The 18,353-nt window shown below is 37.8% G+C and overlaps 1 protein-coding gene across 3 annotated transcripts in view; it reads right to left on the bottom strand.

The window, feature by feature from the left end:
* neurl1aa (neuralized E3 ubiquitin protein ligase 1Aa) overlaps positions 1–18,353 on the bottom strand; it is a 78,421-nt gene that overhangs the window by 30,237 nt on the left and 29,831 nt on the right. For 2 of the 3 annotated variants that reach the window (XR_014603944.1, XM_084096485.1), the window contains exon 1: positions 9,919–10,144. The exons of the other annotated variant lie outside the window; for it this stretch is intronic. Coding sequence is in view for 1 of the 2 variants with exons in the window: in XM_084096485.1 (XP_083952611.1) it covers positions 9,919–9,952 (34 nt within the window). In the remaining variant the exon portion in view is untranslated. Of the gene's footprint in view, positions 1–9,918; positions 10,145–18,353 lie in introns of those variants that run through there. 3 annotated transcript variants of the gene reach the window in all.

Raw genomic sequence — 18,353 nt, 5'->3', positions numbered from 1 at the left:
AGTCCAAATTATAACACTATAAGTACCTTTGGACAAGATGCAGACGTGGCCTAAATAATGGCCAGAGTAATGAATTCGGATGTTTTGATCTACAGAAGTTGAATATCTATTTTAGCGGAGGCACAGGAATGTTTTGCAATGCGTACAGTTGGCACAATGTCATATTTAGAGACATCCATGAGAGGTTCCAGCTTTATGGCTTTCCTATCTACATTCATTCATGTCCAACATTCACCGAGTTGGCAAGGGGTTCCTTTAACAAGATAACACACCCTCACAGGTCCGTAATGGCACGGTTGGAGGAGCGTCCAGTGATGACACCAGTCCTCTCAGCTATTGTGGCTCCCATGTAGAAACTGATAGTGGGCAATGACATGTTTCCTGAGCAATGCAGATAAGGCTACACTGGTCACCAGAGAAGAGAATATAGACTAGAAATGTTTGTCTATATCTGGCTATGTAAATAGTGAAACCATCATATGAGAAAACATTTAATTGTTCATTTGCTTTTCAGACTTTGTACGTTGCATGTGTCTGTAGTGTGTGTGTGTGTATGTGTGCAGGTCTGTTTGCGGACGGACACTGTGTATAACACTCATAGTCTGAGCACTGAAATGAATACATTAGCAAACACAAGAGCTGCAGCTGTCAGACAGAAAATGGAGGTTAAGTAGCAGCTCATGTTCCTTAGCAACGCTGCCATAGCGAGAGTTTCTGTTTTCTGCTGAGCTGAGTTCAGTGTGTGTGCTTTCGGTTCATCTGTATGGACAGGGGAAGTTGGTCCCAGATCAGTGTAAAATCTCTCAAGGTTTAATCTGCAAAAAAAGTCCCCCCTTTAGGACTAGGTGGAAGACACGTTGCAGAACTAGTTAAGGTGCGGCGTTAAATGTTCAGTCAACAACTGAGGTCCATTATTCCAAATAATTCAATTAAAATTTAATTTGAATTTAAATGAACATGAAATCAAAATTGGCCCTATTGTCGTTCTTAATGATGTTCCTGGTCTTATTATGAATTATTCATTTATGCACATTATTCCAAAGGAAAAGGTATAGGTATTGATTTAGCAAACTTATATTAAGTCTGGCTCCATTCTGACTTCAATACTGACTTTTTATGATTAAATCAAATCCCAACCCACATTTTTCTCCGTTAAAAATGTGTTGTGAACAGCAATTCACATAGCCTTTAATACATTTCTGTTGTCATCCTAAATTGTATTACATAAGACGCACTTAAGTCATATAAAGTAACAGCACCGGACATGCAGAAACACAAACACTCTTTGTAAGTAATATAAACCAGTGACATAGCCAACACACAAGCAGATTCCACCCTGGGCTACGAACACATCATAATGCTGCTATTTCTATGGTAACCACATTCTTTTTTTAAGGTAACCAACGGACAGAAGATGTTTCTTACATAAGTTTATTCCATAAAGAACAGCTTGGAGGGCCTGAATCAACACACTTGAGCATTTGAATAATCTAGGGCTTTCAAAAATAAGGTTATTTTCTGTTTAACGCACTACAAATATGTAACGCAATTAACATAGCAGCATTTTTTCCCTTCCAGAAGTAGCAATGCTAATGTCTACCCACATCCTTTGGTTAGCGCTACAGTTTAGCTGCTAGGTTTGGGCAATGGGGGGAGGGGGGGATGAATTGTATCCTTCATTTTCCCGTGCAATGAAGGATACAACAGATGGATCCTTCGCCGCCTTGCCTACCCCAGAATGCATTGCGTACCAGTGATGACAGGATTTTTTTTTTGAGAGAGAGAGAAATTTCCAAATTACACATTTAAACGTAAGTATTGGGTTCAATCAACATACTAAAATATCTAATGATACAAATGTAAAAATCATTAAAGCAGTTCAAACATTGACATACTGTATATTGCTAATATCAGTGAAACTGGCTTTCATTTATTAAGCAAAAAAAAAAAAAACAACTGTAATATTGTTAAATATTATTACAATTTAAACATTTTCTGTTTTAATATATATTTAAATGTAATTTATTCCTGTGATGGCAAAGCTGAATTTTCATCAATTAATACTGATCCTTCAGAAATCATTCTAATTTGCTGATTTGGTGGAAAATGCTTCTTGTAAACTGTAATAATTTTTCACATATACTGCATTTTTTGATCATATAAAAGTAGCTTTGTTGAGCATAAATGCGTAATGTTTCCTTCAAAAACATTTTAAAAAATCGTAATTATTCCAAACTTTTGACCAATAGTGTATATATTCATACTGCAATTTTATGTGAAGCCAGTATGGATGGATCTTTAAAAGGTTTTTAGATAACATCTAAATTGGGAAAGAGGTTTAGTAAAGAACACTTGTGTATATAGTAAATGATTTGTGTTTCTTTATTTTATTTTTTACTTGCATTAAAGAGGATCTCCAAGTGCTAAGGTCAGGTTTAAATTCGCTGTGTAAGGTTGTCAGGTGGCTGCTATCTTTATCTCCATTACATCCTCATTACCATGCAGACGTGCTCAGGGCAGGTTCAGATGTCTGACTGTAGGTAAGAGAATGTCATGTTATGTGTAACACCTCACATCTCAGACACTCTCATACACTCAATGTTAAAATAAAACTGCTTGGCCTGCAGGACTCAAAAGGCCGTTTTCACAACAGAACAACCCGAGGCTCACTTTTCACAGTTTCGTTTGCTGAATATACAGAAAGTTTGTCTCAAAGTGACTTGCAAAGGAGAGAAAGCGTTTTATTATATGCATCACGAGGCGGCAAAGTCTCCAGCCAAATATACTCGGCAAACAGACAGTACAATAGCCTTTCTGTTCTGTTTCATCTGTGCAACAGCTACAAAAGACAGTAGGTGCGTCCCAATTTGTGTACTTTTCTATGACGTTTTGTAGTATAAATAGTGCGAGTAGTGTGTTTACACTGAGCATTCCAAATAGAAAAAGTGCACTTTAAATACCCGGATGATGCACTTAATTAACCCAAAAAACAAAGTGTGGAATGTTGGACACTTCATGCGCTCAACTGTCGCAGATTTAAATACAAAGGGGAAGGGCTATCTGTTAAATGTTAATATGACCTTATAAAATGCACGGTTGAATACATGTTTTTGTTGTCCTAGCGTAATATGCATTTGTAGTGTGTTTGGTCTGGGAAAGCTGCAGGCTCAGCAAGTAAATAGATAGATAGAAATAATGATATTGTTTGCGTAAGTGAATATATTTTTAGTATTGTAAAAGAAGTTCACAACATGGAAACAGCAGGTTGTCATTCCCGAGTTTTGATTTTAGAAATACTTTCAATTGTTTTGCAGTTAAAATCCTTTTAATGAAATAATTGTCATTAGAAATGTATTTTGTTTGATTATGTCACACATTGTCCTCGTTTCTGAGTCTATTCTCTAGGAATTAGCTTTTAATTAATCACATTAACTGTGCTACTGTAAGTACGTGTGTTCTGATACTCAATATAACTTCATTATTAAAGCTGTTTTTAGGTATCAGACACCAGAAAGTAAATAATGTACTTGAGAATCTGTTTTTCCTGAATCATTAAACTGTTAGATTTCACTAACTCGCGTAAAAGATTATCTGAAAAACATGGCTTTATGGCAAATAGGCTACTGTAAAAAAATTAAAATTGCTTACATGTTTAAATAAAAGTATACAAGTATATAAAACAGCAGCATGAGCGTGAGATCAGCTGAAATTGGCATCTTAAGAAGAGATGTACTTGGCAACTACAGTGCTAATCTGAGGTGAGAGGCATGTCATGTGACCACAACACATCAGTCACCATGGCTGCAGGCTTGGCTAAAGATTCATATGCTAATAGTTATTCTGGTCCAAAAACCCCCCCAAAAACTTGAATAACAGGGAGTTTCACCTGGCTGAGCACACACCCTCTGGCCTCTGGTTTATACAAAGCCCTCGCTCAAGTGTCGTCACACACATCAATCAGAACACACACGCTGTCACTTAGTATCAAGCATCAACACTAGAAGAATGCATCACTGTCTGTTTATTTATTTCACATTCAAACAACAGCTCAGAACATTACCAAAAATGTTTTAGCCTAACATTGAACAAGTAGAGAGAACATTTTGTTCGCTGTACTTGTTCAGTATACTGAACAATATATATATAGTGTGTGTGTATATATATATATATATATATATATATATACAGTGAGGAAAATAAGTATTTGAACACCCTGCTATTTTGCAAGTTCTCCCACTTAGAAGTCATGGAGGGGTCTGAAATTGTCATCGTAGGTGCATGTCCACTGTGAGAGACATAATCTAAAAAAAAAATCCAGAAATCACAATGTATGATTTTTTAACTATTTATTTGTATGATACAGCTGCAAATAAGTATTTGAACACCTGAGAAAATCAATGTTAATATTTGGTACAGTAGCCTTTGTTTGCAATTACAGAGGTCAAACGTTTCCTGTAGTTTTTCACCAGGTTTGCACACACTGCAGGAGGGATTTTGGCCCACTCCTCCACACAGATCTTCTCTAGATCAGTCAGGTTTCTGGGCTGTCGCTGAGAAACACGGAGTTTGAGCTCCCTCCAAAGATTCTCTATTGGGTTTAGGTCTGGAGACTGGCTAGGCCACGCCAGAACCTTGATATGCTTCTTACAGAGCCACTCCTTGGTTATCCTGGCTGTGTGCTTCGGGTCATTGTCATGTTGGAAGACCCAGCCTCGACCCATCTTCAATGCTCTAACTGAGGGAAGGAGGTTGTTCCCCAAAATCTCGCAATACATGGCCCCGGTCATCCTCTCCTTAATACAGTGCAGTCGCCCTGTCCCATGTGCAGAAAAACACCCCCAAAGCATGATGCTACCAGCCCCATGCTTCACAGTAGGGATGGTGTTCTTGGGATGGTACTCATCATTCTTCTTCCTCCAAACACGTTTAGTGGAATTATGACCAAAAAGTTCTATTTTGGTCTCATCTGACCACATGACTTTCTCCCATGACTCCTCTGGATCATCCAAATGGTCATTGGCAAACTTAAGACGGGCCTTGACATGTGCTCGTTTAAGCAGGGGAACCTTCCGTGCCATGCATGATTTCAAACCATGACGTCTTAGTGTATTACCAACAGTAACCTTGGAAACGGTGGTCCCAGCTCTTTTCAGGTCATTGACCAGCTCCTCCCGTGTAGTTCTGGGCTGATTTCTCACCTTTCTTAGGATCATTGAGACCCCACGAGGTGAGATCTTGCATGGAGCCCCAGTCCGAGGGAGATTGACAGTCATGTTTAGCTTCTTCCATTTTCTAATGATTGCTCCAACAGTGGACCTCTTTTCACCAAGCTGCTTGGCAATTTCCCCGTAGCCCTTTCCAGCCTTGTGGAGGTGTACAATTTTGTCTCTAGTGTCTTTGGACAGCTCTTTGGTCTTGGCCATGTTAGTAGTTGGATTCTTACTGATTGTATGGGGTGGACAGGTGTCTTTATGCAGCTAACGACCTCAAACAGGTGCATCTAATTTAGGATAATAAATGGAGTGGAGGTGGACATTTTAAAGGCAGACTAACAGGTCTTTGAGGGTCAGAATTCTAGCGGATAGACAGGTGTTCAAATACTTATTTGCAGCTGTATCATACAAATAAATAGTTAAAAAATCATATATTGTGATTTCTGGATTTTTTTTTTTAGATTATGTCTCTCACAGTGGACATGCACCTACGATGACAATTTCAGACCCCTCCATGATTTCCAAGTGGGAGAACTTGCAAAATAGCAGGGTGTTCAAATACTTATTTTCCTCACTGTATATATATATATATATATATATATATATATATATATATATGAAGAGTTCAGATGCAAAAGCCTCTAAGTGCCATCTGAAATTTTCTTCTAGAATGATCATTTTTATCAAGCTCGTATATTTAAGTTCAGTAATTTCACTTATATGGCAATGCAAATTACCTATAAATTGTCATTTAAGTGAAATTACTTAACTTAAATATACAAGCTTTATAAAAATGATCATTCTAGAAGAAAATTTCAGACGGCACTTAGAGGCTTTTGCATCTGAACTCTTCATATATATATAAAATAATTTATTTATTTATAATAAAAGTAATAATATAATTTTATCAAATTTTTTGTGACATTATTTGTATTATTTAGCACAATAATGACAGTTTTGGTTCCATAAGTGTCCTTTATTTTATTTTTGTTCCTGGGGTGTGGATGTCCATGTTTGTAATTGTCTCCTGACGCCAGCTAGCAACTATCTTGCCCTGTAATAAAGTAAAGTATCATGAATGAGTGAACATATTAAGCGCTGGCCGGCTGGCTCTTAGGTGATCTGATCCGTATACACAAACACCAGTGTGTGGTGGTGTCATTTAATTTCTGCGGTGAGAGCGAGGATTAAGTGACTCATCAAGGATGTTGTGCTCAGCAGAGGTGCAGCAGACGGTTACTTAGCAGCATCAGCACCTGACCTGCAAACATATGTTTCTGACACAACACACTAACTGAGCCACGGAACCACAGCAGGGATTGAGATAAGAGCACTTCCTCTGTTTGCCTTACCATAATCTGTCACCACAGCGCATTAACTCCTTGTCTGCATGTCAACCAATCACTGATAATCAATCCCAACATGCCCCATTAAAAATCCCAGTCCAAACAAACTCCAGTGCTAACAGTTTCCTCATGTTATTTGTGTGCATGGTTGTCTTACTGTGGATTCAAAAAATAACACTGTGGTAATTAATTCAGTAATTACAATACTTTCCGTGCTGTTATAAACAAATTAGCAGCGAATAACTGATTCAGCAATGATGAGTAAGAATTGGGGATGCACGGAATATCAGTACCATACTCGGGTGAGTTCAATAGAGTGGAACTTGCGAACATATTGGCTAACGATGCTTTTAGGAAATACACCCCTGGTCTATTCTTATTTGAGCCATAAGTTTACATAATTATGGTTTTCAGCTGGATATTGGCTAGTGGGTGTTTAAATTGTACATGTTCATTTCTCCTATTTTTACATTTAGATTACCTTTGCCATCATCTAATGCTCACTTAAAGTGAATCTTTACAGACACTACAAATTTAGTAACAAAGTAAAAAATTTGTTTAGAAAATCTCGAAATGAAAAGGCCGATTGATTTTTCATATTGTACATTATAATGACCTGATGCCTAAATTCACTTTAAACACTTTTGTTATTTTTAGACAAAATTGTATAGAATTTTTAATATGGGTATATGTATTTTAATATTATTAATATAAAGGAATTAATCAGTACCACACTGTAAAACATTATTTTCATCATTCACACAACTTTTTTTTCTTTTGTCAAATCAACTAATGTGGTTCAGATAATATAATATTTTGAGTTTCTGTTGATTAAACCAATCTCTTTCATTGTTTCAATGAACTTAAAATTTTAAGTCAGCCAAGTTACTTTTTTTAAGTTAAACCAACAATATATATTTTTTACAGTTTTATATTGTTGCATTCTCACTAAGAATGAATTGCACAATTGCTATTTATTGCACAAAATTAATTATTTAACCAAATGCAAATCAAATAATGGAACAAAAAAGAATAGACCAGAGAATTTGTATATGCAAAAAACGCATGCAACTACCCTGACAATTTGCATTTAACTTTCCATATTTGTAACGGTTTAAGGTGGAGTGTTGATACTGTTTTTGTTCTAGTGACAGTAGGAAATATCAGGAACAACTGTCATAATGTTCCATTTTTAACAGCCTTTATATATATATATAAAAAAAACGAATTATTCCTCTCTTTCCTGCCTCAAAGGCCAGGATGTGTTCCAGAGTTGCATGAGAAACACCCACCAGTCTTAAACGCACACACAAACATACAGTACATTAGTGTCTCTATCCAGCTCAAACACTACAAACCAGACAATCTTGTTCTCAGTTCTGGATGGTTTCTGGTTTCATACAAAGATCAGATAAAGCAGTTATCTACTATATCTGAGGTGAAAGATGCGATTGTACCCGTATAAGCAATTTATATCCACTGTCAGCCTGCTGCAAGAACTGAAAAACAATCCCTAACTCAGAAATGGGAACTGGAAAGAGAAACCAGAAAGTTATGACCAAACATTTTTTTTATTTTTATAAAGATAAACTAAAAACATTGTTGAAGCAGAAGCAGCAGCTTAGTCAAAGACATATGATATACAAAGACAGTATTACTATGAATGGGAGAAAGTGCAGCACGCAATATGACGGAATAAGTCGCACCTTCTAAATAAAACAATAGCCAATTGGTGAAGTCATTGTGAGAGACGAGTGCTTGTGGCTTCACAAACGCGTTGGCTGGTCCAGTCTGAAAAATGCAGGTTTTTTTGTCATGATTTGAGTGGTTAGAAACAAATATTTATCAGAGAGTTGTTGTCAGATTTCATTGGTGATTTCAAATAGGGAATTTAATGGTAAGCTTGGTCAACAGCTTTGGAGAATTTGATGTTTCTCCATTCAAAGAGATGTTGTTCTTGCATGGCTGAAATATCTGCCTGAAAGGTGGTTCAAAGATGGCCGCCGAGTGAAATGACTTGCCTTAAGGGACTTGAGCAAAAATGATGCTCAAATCTGGCTTGCGTCATTTCCCAATCCTGTTTCCACCTCTTCCCATCATTTCCTTTTGTCTTCTTAATACTCTCCAAAAATAAAATTCAAGTTCAAGTTCAAGGCATCCATCAACCAAATGACTCTGCTTTTTTTTGTGTGTGTCTTTTTAGGGCTTCTAATCAAATGTAATATTTTCATTTCAGAGGTTAGATCATTTTTTATGTTCGCCATTGCACTCATATTGCTCATTGTGGTTTTGCAATGTGATTTATTAAATTATTTATTTATTTTAATTAATACATTTCCTCAGGGGTTTGCAGTACATTTCGAACAAGTGCACTAACACCAGGTGCTACTACTGGACTGTCATATCTCTAGTCCCTGTTTACCTAATTGGATGTGATAGTGCTTTAATTAGAATTAATGATCAAGTGAGTCTGATCCACCAAGGGTGCAGATTAACTCCTCCAGGCCAGAGAGATTTACATAAACCAACTGCTCACAGTCTGTTTCAGTTACAGCCACACATCCAACAAGGAAGATTATTCACCCATTCACCCTGCAGGCCAACGGAAATGTGTTGCAATCATCCTGTACCAGATCCATCCATCTATCTATCTATCTATCTATCTATCTATCTATCTATCTATCTATCTATCTATCTATCTGTCTGTCTGTCTGTCTGTCGATAAAGCAATGACAAAAAAAACAGATACTAGTTGGAAATTGCAAAGCAAGAAATACATGTTAGAAGGGCTTGCCAAAACATACTCTAGCAGCACAACATCCTCAACATGAATTTCAGGAACTATCAGTAGGCTTTCTACTCTGAGTAACCGACAACCGTGCATTTTTATGTAAAACCAATCAATCAATTCATTTATTGATTTATTTGATTATCTTTTGAACCAGCTGCTTCACGGGCATGTACATCGCCTAGTAAAATGAAACGTTGTGGGAAAACCCGCAGTAAATCCTTCTTATTCCCAACAACAGAGGGAATCCCCACAAAATCCCTTCCCTTTCTCACGCTTTCAAGCTGCTATGGGGGAAACACGTCTGATGTCGAAAGCGCGTTCACTGACACGAGCGCAAAATCTCCAGAAACCTAAATACAGTCTACATTAAGTCTGTGACTTGTGCTAGAATGTGTTTTATTCTATTCAGTGCAAGTATTCTAATATGTATGTAATATTTAAAGGCAGACGTTTTCCTTCCAAATTCTCTTGAATTAATCTATCATGTACAATACAGCTGAAGCAGAGCGTACAAACAGAAGGAACATCATTCAGCGGTTGCATGTAGATCCTTAACGCAGTTCCTCACCGTACAATGCGTTTCGGGTTATCTGGCCTCCCATGACTCAACGCCGGGTCACTGTTTTTTTGCGCTGGCCGCGTTTATTTCTCAAAGGTGGAGAGTGCGATAATTCCACACCGACATCATGCTGGAGGAAAATATCTCTCGGCCCCCCGAAACGAGATGTAAACAGTCGGACACTCCTCCAGTCTCGGTGCTCATTGACTGAGCGCGCGGACACCAGCGCCACACTGACTCATTTACATAGAAGGCGGAGTCTAAAAGCGCTTCACTGGGTGTCACTCCCCTTCAAACAGACCCACGCAGACATATCAAATACTCTAAGAAACACACTATAAAAATGTACATAACATAACACCCATTCTATAACCTCATATTTTCTTAAACACATGCAATGGAAGTATATTGTTGTGCACATTTTTCTAACAATTATTTAAAATACACATTATACAATTTACAGTGTTGTATGTAATGCATTACTAAGTAATTAATTAGCCTACTGTAATTGAATCACTTTTCCCTTGAAAAAGTAAAGGATTACTCTTAATTTTTCTGTAATTTACTTCTGATGTAATTGCATTAAAAAACTGTACAGAACAATTCTATATTAAACAATAGATGTATGTATTTTTTAATGTAACCTTCTCCCTTCTAAATACTTTGGTCAGTTCAAGAATAAATGATGCAATTTTATTTTATTTTAAAGAATTAAAAGAACAGTTTTATGTCCATCCTTGTTTTGTTCAACTGGTCGAGACTGAAATGGGATTTAGAAAGTAATAAGTAATGCATTACTTTTTAGAGAGAGTAAGTAATACAGTTATATAATTACACTGTTGAAGATGTAATTAGTAGCTAGTAATTAATTACTTTTTTAAGCGTTACCCAATGCTGTTCATTTATAGGCCTATATTTATTATATGGCCTATATTTATTATATTTATACTGTATATATGTATACATTTCGGTATTATAATTAAAAGAATATTTTTTTATTTATTTTTTATTTTATTTTAGTGTAGGAATTCAAGGACAACATTATTTTGATGGATTTTTATGTCATATTTTAATTTCCAAGTTCAAAGTGAGAAGAAGCTGTCAGATGTTGCAATGGTGAATCTACCTTTACAGTTTCACTCACCGGCGTTGTTTAATATTTTTTTTTTCAAGAAAAAGGTCCAAGATATTTAACAAAAATATATGTCTACTACTGTAAACAAAAATGCACTGTTGGGTGTACATATGCAGATGCACACTTCTCTAATGTGGTTAACCTAAAACAATATCTCAAGAGGAAGTACAGCTTTCAATTTGAAGTAAGAGGAAGTGACAAAAGAGGCATGGTTTTTAGCAAACAGCCACAAAATAATGTCAAACGAAATATGCTTATGGGAAAATTATGTTTACAGTCTTTAAGATACAGTATAACCCCAAATAAAGTCCATATGGCCAACCCTCTCTACATCTCAGCAGAATTACTGAGTTAGTCTATGTTAAAAAAAAACCCAGAACCTCCCTGGCTTTCTGGGAATGTTGTCCTCTCTCTTCCGTGACCCTTAAGAATTATGCCCTGATAATGTCTTCTCGGGTCAATCTACTTACTGTCACTCCACTGATCTGGGAACAGGTTGTCCTATCCCAGATTTGAACCTCATCCACTTTAAGAATCGTTTCTTCAGCCAGTATTATTTCTGATACAGTTCAGAGGACGGTTAATTCATAACACTTTAGAAATGACATGGCAGAATTTTCATTTGGTTATATAAATCAGTTAATAAACAAATAGCCTGAGAGTTTCACTGTTTCAAGCTAATAAATACATGTGATCAACAAAGGGCCGGGAGGATATAACCTCAATTAAACTCATTCTCACTATCGCCTCTCTGATTACGTGGAAAACATTATCCACTAAAATCATGTTAGCAATAATATTTACTTTTTTTGCCGTCCCCCTTTTTAACAATTGGAATTTTGAAGGGAACCATAACAAACCACAGGCCTTCGCTCCAGAACACCACCACTTTGATCAAAATGAAATCATCGCTTACTCCGCAACGATGGGCTGATTGGTGCACTCTCGCTCACACATGGTGCACACATTTTTTGGAGCTCATGCCCGAAACGCACAAGCGCTTGTGCTACTTTTGTGTTCAGGAATAGGGGATTGTCATACGGCTTTCATTAGCACCGCATGAATGATGAATCGATATCCTCTGCAATACATGACAGACAGAAATGAATGGTGCTCTTACAAAAACCTCCTTCTGAGAATTATGACAGTGCATGTTTGCCATTTAGTTGTTTTGGGGTTGAAGTAACTGTTGGAGTCATTTTATTTTCTGCAGGCAAGACACACTGACTAATATATTCAGAGTTCAGTCATGAAACTCTTCCGAGCAACTGATATTGTCTCTTAAAGCTGAGTGCTTTGGCCAATCGATCTGTGCTGTGTTTCCCCTACAACGACACAACTCGCTGCTTAAAGGTAGGGTATGGGATTTGCAAAACGGCCGGCAGATTCTGAAAATACACAACTCAAATGGTCCTACCTTCTTTCCTCCAACGCTGGCCCTGACTCCACCCATTCGACGCGCAATGGATGGGAGGGGGATGGGGGGAGGCTGTACGACCGTTTGATTGACGAACTTACTGTCCAATGATTCTAGGTGGTCTTGGAAATGATTGTCTGGAGTTTTTCGAGTCCTGCCCATTCCACAGATGATTAAATTGCTTAATTTTCATTTTAGTGCTTCTAACTCAGTGGCTGTAAGTGGGTTAGGAATAGGATTTCAAGTGATTTTGAAAAAATGGACAAAAAAAATAATCACATACCCCACCTTTAACTACCATAGTGCAATGCATCGTTGAAGAAATCAGCTAGTCACGACTGTTTCCCGTAACCATATTGTCGCAAAATTGTCGTTCAACCAAGTTGGTTAATGATGTCACGAACTTGGTGGAGTGATAACTTCTTTTAATGAATCTGTTTGAGATCGAATTAATGTTTTGCTATAAATTACAGACATGGCATCTGAGGACTATTTCTCATTTTTCTCAGTTATTTTGCTTTATTTACGGATTCAATCATAGGCTCGTTCTTGCGTACTAGAGCACGTACGCACGTGCACTATTAAAAAAAGGTGCTTTAAATCTCTTGACAAACTAAAAGATGTAAATTACATTTGTACATATTCTAAATAAAAGATATAGATACTGAATGCTAGCTTGCTTATTAAGATAAGGATTTATTAAGCCCACATAAACAAGAAACTATGCATCTAACCACAGCTCGAGAGCTGTCGTTCCAACCACACAACTTTGTGATGCTGCTTGCGAATGTTCGTTGGAACTATAGTTTCGGGAAACACAGACTCATTTAACTATGCTGATAACGACGGAACTTGCGACCATAGTTGGCTAACGATGCTTTCGGGAAACGCACCCTTGTTTCTTTGTTTTTTTTGTCCTGAAACGGCTCATCTCAGTGCAGCGGTCCATGTGAATTTTCACAGCTCCCCTACTTCCCCAGCACCACCTGTCTAAATTTGCTAGGGGGTTCTCCCTACTTTCCTTGCAGCAGCTCATGTCCTATTTACTGTATTTATGTGCATGTTCCGAAAATAGACTTCACTCATGCCATCAGCGGCAGCGTAGCAGATCTAGTCCGCCAAGACAAAGCCTATGTACATTCCATTCTTAAATAAAATGCTGTTTAATACTATTCCAAGAGTTGTCATGATTGAAGTGTGTGTGTGTGTGTGTGCGTTTGGTTTATATTACATTGTGGGAACCAAATGTCCCCACAAGGATAGTAAAACCTGAGATCACCTCCATTGTGGGGACCAGCCAGCGGTCCCCGTGAGGGAAATTGGTTAATAAATTAATACTAAATTATATTTTTTTGAAAATGTAAAAATGCAGAAAGTTTTCTGTGATGGGGGTAGGGTTAGTGTAAGGAGATAGAATACAGTTTGTACAGTATAAAAACCATTAAGCCTATGGAGAGTCCCCACAAAGATAGTGAACCATAGTGAATAGTGTGTGTGTGTGTGTGTGTGTGTGTGCAAAGCAAATGGCTTTCGAGCATTCTCAGTATATACTCTGGGTAAACAAATTTATGGTAAGTGCTTTATAAAAATGGCTAAACTCTGAAACCTGAAATGATTGGAAGCACATTGCAATTGGATATTGGCTGAAAAAGTGTCCATGAAATACTATCCTCATTAGAACCAAGAGACAGCCGACGCTGGAACAGCACTTATGGATGACTTGACAGGCACTGCGGCTGAACCCCAGCCTGCATTTGAGAGCTGGGGAGACAGCCGAAGCCAATTATGCTGACCTTTAGGATTCAGATCCCAAAGTGGGAATGTTCCTTTGCGGATACAACATCAATCCTGCAGTCACAGGGGAGTTTGCTGAGGCTGTATATCTGTGTGTATTGTGTTTGTGCATGCTGCATTAGGTTCTCACGAGTTTGCCCCAGCTCTCCTTTAATTCCAAACACATATTCTCTTACATAATACACTCAGATAGATAAAAATGCTTTGGAGAGGCTCTGCTAATAGAGCAATCCATTATATTTCTCATCCTATGTCAAAATACTTCAATTTACATTTTATAATTAGACCTCATAATTTCATTAATCCTGCACACAGTCAACCACTGTCAAATAATGTCACAAGTTGTATAATGCATTGCCAGTCAGTTAATCAATTGTTAAACTTAAGAGAAATTATACAACAAAAAACTATATTCACCAGGCTTATTGCACGGTTTTCTGGAAAAGGTTTTTTTGGATGCCAAGTAACTTAAAATATAGGCAACTAATATATTTTTTACTCGCTATAATGCGCGAGGGATACAACATGATATTAAAACAAAAAGTGAGGGCTATATGGAGCATATGACACTGAAAACTGGAGTAATGATGCTGAAAATTCAGCTTTGCATCACAGGAGTATATTACGTTTCATAATTAATTAAAATAGAAACCATTATTTTAAATTGTAATAATAATAACAAATATTTTATAATATTATTATATCACAATATTACCTTGGTGAGCATAAGAGACTTCTTTCAAAAACATTGTGCACTATGTGTGTATGTACTGTATAAGTGTATTAAAAATGTCTTATTATGTTAACTTGAAGTATTTCTCTCACTTTTTTTCAGATTTTCTCAGTTTTTTTGTTTTGTTTGAAAACCCTGCTCTGAAATACTTGATTCTGGTCAATTTTTTTTGCATAATGACCACTAAAAGAACCCTAAAAAGAAGCCATTAAGGGTGATACAACTTTTCAGCTTGAAATAGCTGACTATACATTATACATTACTTTAGATTTTATTGCACACTGTATGTCACATGGTTAGCATGGTTACTTACAAACTCTATATGACTTATGTATAGGCCTATGTGTTTCATTGGAACTCAGCCATGGATACAATTGTATCTCCCTCGTGCCATATTTCTTCATAATAGATCTGATTACATAAGCCCAATCGTTTCCCTATATTCACTGTTGGAACTTCATTTTGCATCTGTCAGCAACTGCTGACCATACGGAGGACTTTTCCTGACATATGGATAAACACTAATCAGTCTCACTATTGCTTGGCAGAGTCTGACACTGAGTGTTCTTTAGTTGCTGATGTTTAATAAAAGAAATTTCCAGTTTGGGTGATGTGCTGGACTTTGAAACTGCATTTGCTTCCATTATGTGGATTCAAAATGCTTATTTTGATATTGTATAAAGTCAAGTGAATCATACACTCTTGAATGATACTTCTAGTCACGTTGAGTCCAGCAGAGTATCTCCTTGTTGTTTGGTGGTGGATGTGAAAACTGCAGGCCAGAGCCAAATTTAGCTTGTAATTATTGATCAAGGACAGACATTGCTGCTAGTGTCATGGTGCCCCGTTGTAAGCTGGTGTGTATCCAGTAAACACTCCCTGTCCCCCAGAGGTGTGTGTCTCCGTGTGTAATGTCGGTGAGTATGAGAGTGTGTGTGTACGCTCTTGTTTTTACTGCCATCATCTGCTGTTCTACAGCAGCTGCAGAGCAGTGGAGGTTTCCACGACAACAAGAGATTATGGTTTCACAGGGTTCAAATCACACGTGTCTGTGATAAAGTGTACACATTTTCAGCTTCATAAAATGTGAACGTCTGTATTCTGTATGCAATTACGTGCATTTTGATGCATGTATGCTGAACATTTATTTTAGCCATTATGATGGCAGTCTCCGGAAAAAGACTTGGTAAGTTGATTCAGCTTGTGACTAGTTTACACTGCGTTTTTGAAAAAAAAAAACTCTTTACAGACTAAGGCCGTGTGTCCACCAAAGCGTTTTTTCACGCGGCTGGCGTGTTTTTTCAATTGTTTTCAATGGGAGCGCAGCGTTTTTAAAACGGCATGAGCGTAGCGAGGCACTGAGCATTTTTTTCACGCTGAAGCGCTGAGCGCGCGGCGTTTTTTACAGGTCGCCGAGAGTTGAAGAATGTTCAACTTTGGGTAAAACGCTGCGCTCATCACTGTCACTTTTTACCCAACCGACCAATAACAGTGGAGGAGGGGCGGGACTAATACACCGACCAACCACCACATTCTGCTTGTACAACGTCAACAGATGACAACAACAAGCATAATAACGGAACAAAATAATTTAAAACAAGAGCGAGAGAAAATACGTTACATTGTATCGACATTTTAATATAGAATCAACACAGAAACAAAATATGTGTGAAATGTAGTGATGGGTCGTTCGCGAATGAGCCGGATCTAAGAGCCGGCTCTTGTAGGTGAACGACGGGAGCCGGCTCGCATATCTGAAGAGCCGACTCTATTTTTAAAAATATAGCCTATAGAAATTAAATCATTATGTAGGCTAATAATGAAATAATGAATGATTTTAATTGCATTTAAAATAATTGACTAATTCAAAAACCAACAAAAACATAATTATATAGGCCTAAAGGCACACACACATTTGTTTCGACTGTCTGATCAGCCTCACATTCTGTTCCTGTCAATCATACACGCGATGTCAACCAATTAAACTGCATGAGGGAGTGCCGAGCAAACTCACACACACACTAGAGATGCGGATAAACCGCGGATCAGGCGGATGACGTGACGAAAAATAATATTTTAATTAAATTCGGGCGGGTGGCGGTTGAACCAAACAAATGAAAAAAGTTTGCTACTAAGCAAACCTGCAAGCTATGCCCAGCTGTCAGTACTATTGGAGGAGGCCTAAACGTCTCTTAGATGAGACCGCCTGGGTTATTTTGTTTCGATATTAATTATATTTTAAAACAGCCAATCGTAGCCTACTACCACTGTGGAATATGCATTTAAAAGAGAGACAGATAATGGTCTGATATGACTCAGAAATGACATCGGGCAATTGCAGCGCAAGATGTTCAGAAGAACGCAAGAGCTAAACTACAAGCTCAATAATATCCACATTAAAAAGTTAAAAAAAAAAGAAGGTAAGAAAAATAGTCAGTCATAACTTTGCCCATTAATTAGATGTGCAAGGCAAGCAGGCTAGTTTTTGGGTTGTTATGGACAATTAAATATGTGAATAGTCACGTTGCACAGTTGTGTGGTGGACTTTCAGCGAGTTAAAACATATATTTTTTAAAGAGCCGTTTGTGAGTCAAAAAGAGCCGGCTCTTTTCAGTGAGCCGAGTCAAACGAGCCGGCTCACGGAAAAGAGCCGGAATGCCCATCACTAGTGAAATGAGATACTAGTAACACTTTCGCGGATATTCTGTATCATAACAAGCAAAGTGTCTCAACTGAAAAAAACGCAACACTGGCAAAACGCTCTCAAGCGCCCACAGCTAGACGTTTTCAGCAGAGCGCCTAGCGTTTCTTTGGTGGACACACAGCCTAAAGGCCTGTTCACACCGGGATGAATTTCGCGTGCGATATTCGCCGACGTTTAACGCCTCGTGACTAAACAAAGGACGCCAATGTGAGTGTGCACACCGACACGAAAAACGCCACGCGTAAAAGCGTCATTTAAAAAAAAAAACGCCTCGGGTTCGTTTTTTTGCTTTGACGCGCCGCGTCAAAAACTATCCGACCAATGAGATTGGCGCTTTTGCTCACGTGTTTGGAGCTTCTGAAGTTACAGTAAAACACAACTTGGGGCCGCTCAAACACAAAACGGTCTTGCCGAGCACAAGAAGAAGATATACATCAAGTAGCGTCTACACTGGGAAGAAATAAGACGAGGAAGATGCAAGGCAAGATGAATGTAGAGCTGCTGGTCTCGTTGGTGTCGGAACATAAAGAACTATATGACCAACGCGACAGTGACTACAAAAATCTTGATAAAAGAGAACTGTTATGGAGTAGTATTGCAGAGCAAATGGACCTTGTGTACCGGGGTATTTCTGTTTTACATTAAGCGCCATCTAATGTCA

The sequence above is a fragment of the Abramis brama genome (assembly GCF_963993115.1).
Source record: "Abramis brama genome assembly, chromosome: 2".
NCBI classification, from domain to species: domain Eukaryota; kingdom Metazoa; phylum Chordata; class Actinopteri; order Cypriniformes; family Leuciscidae; genus Abramis; species Abramis brama.
The sequence above is the reverse complement of the archived record's forward strand: the minus strand, read 5'-3'. Positions and strand labels throughout refer to the sequence as shown.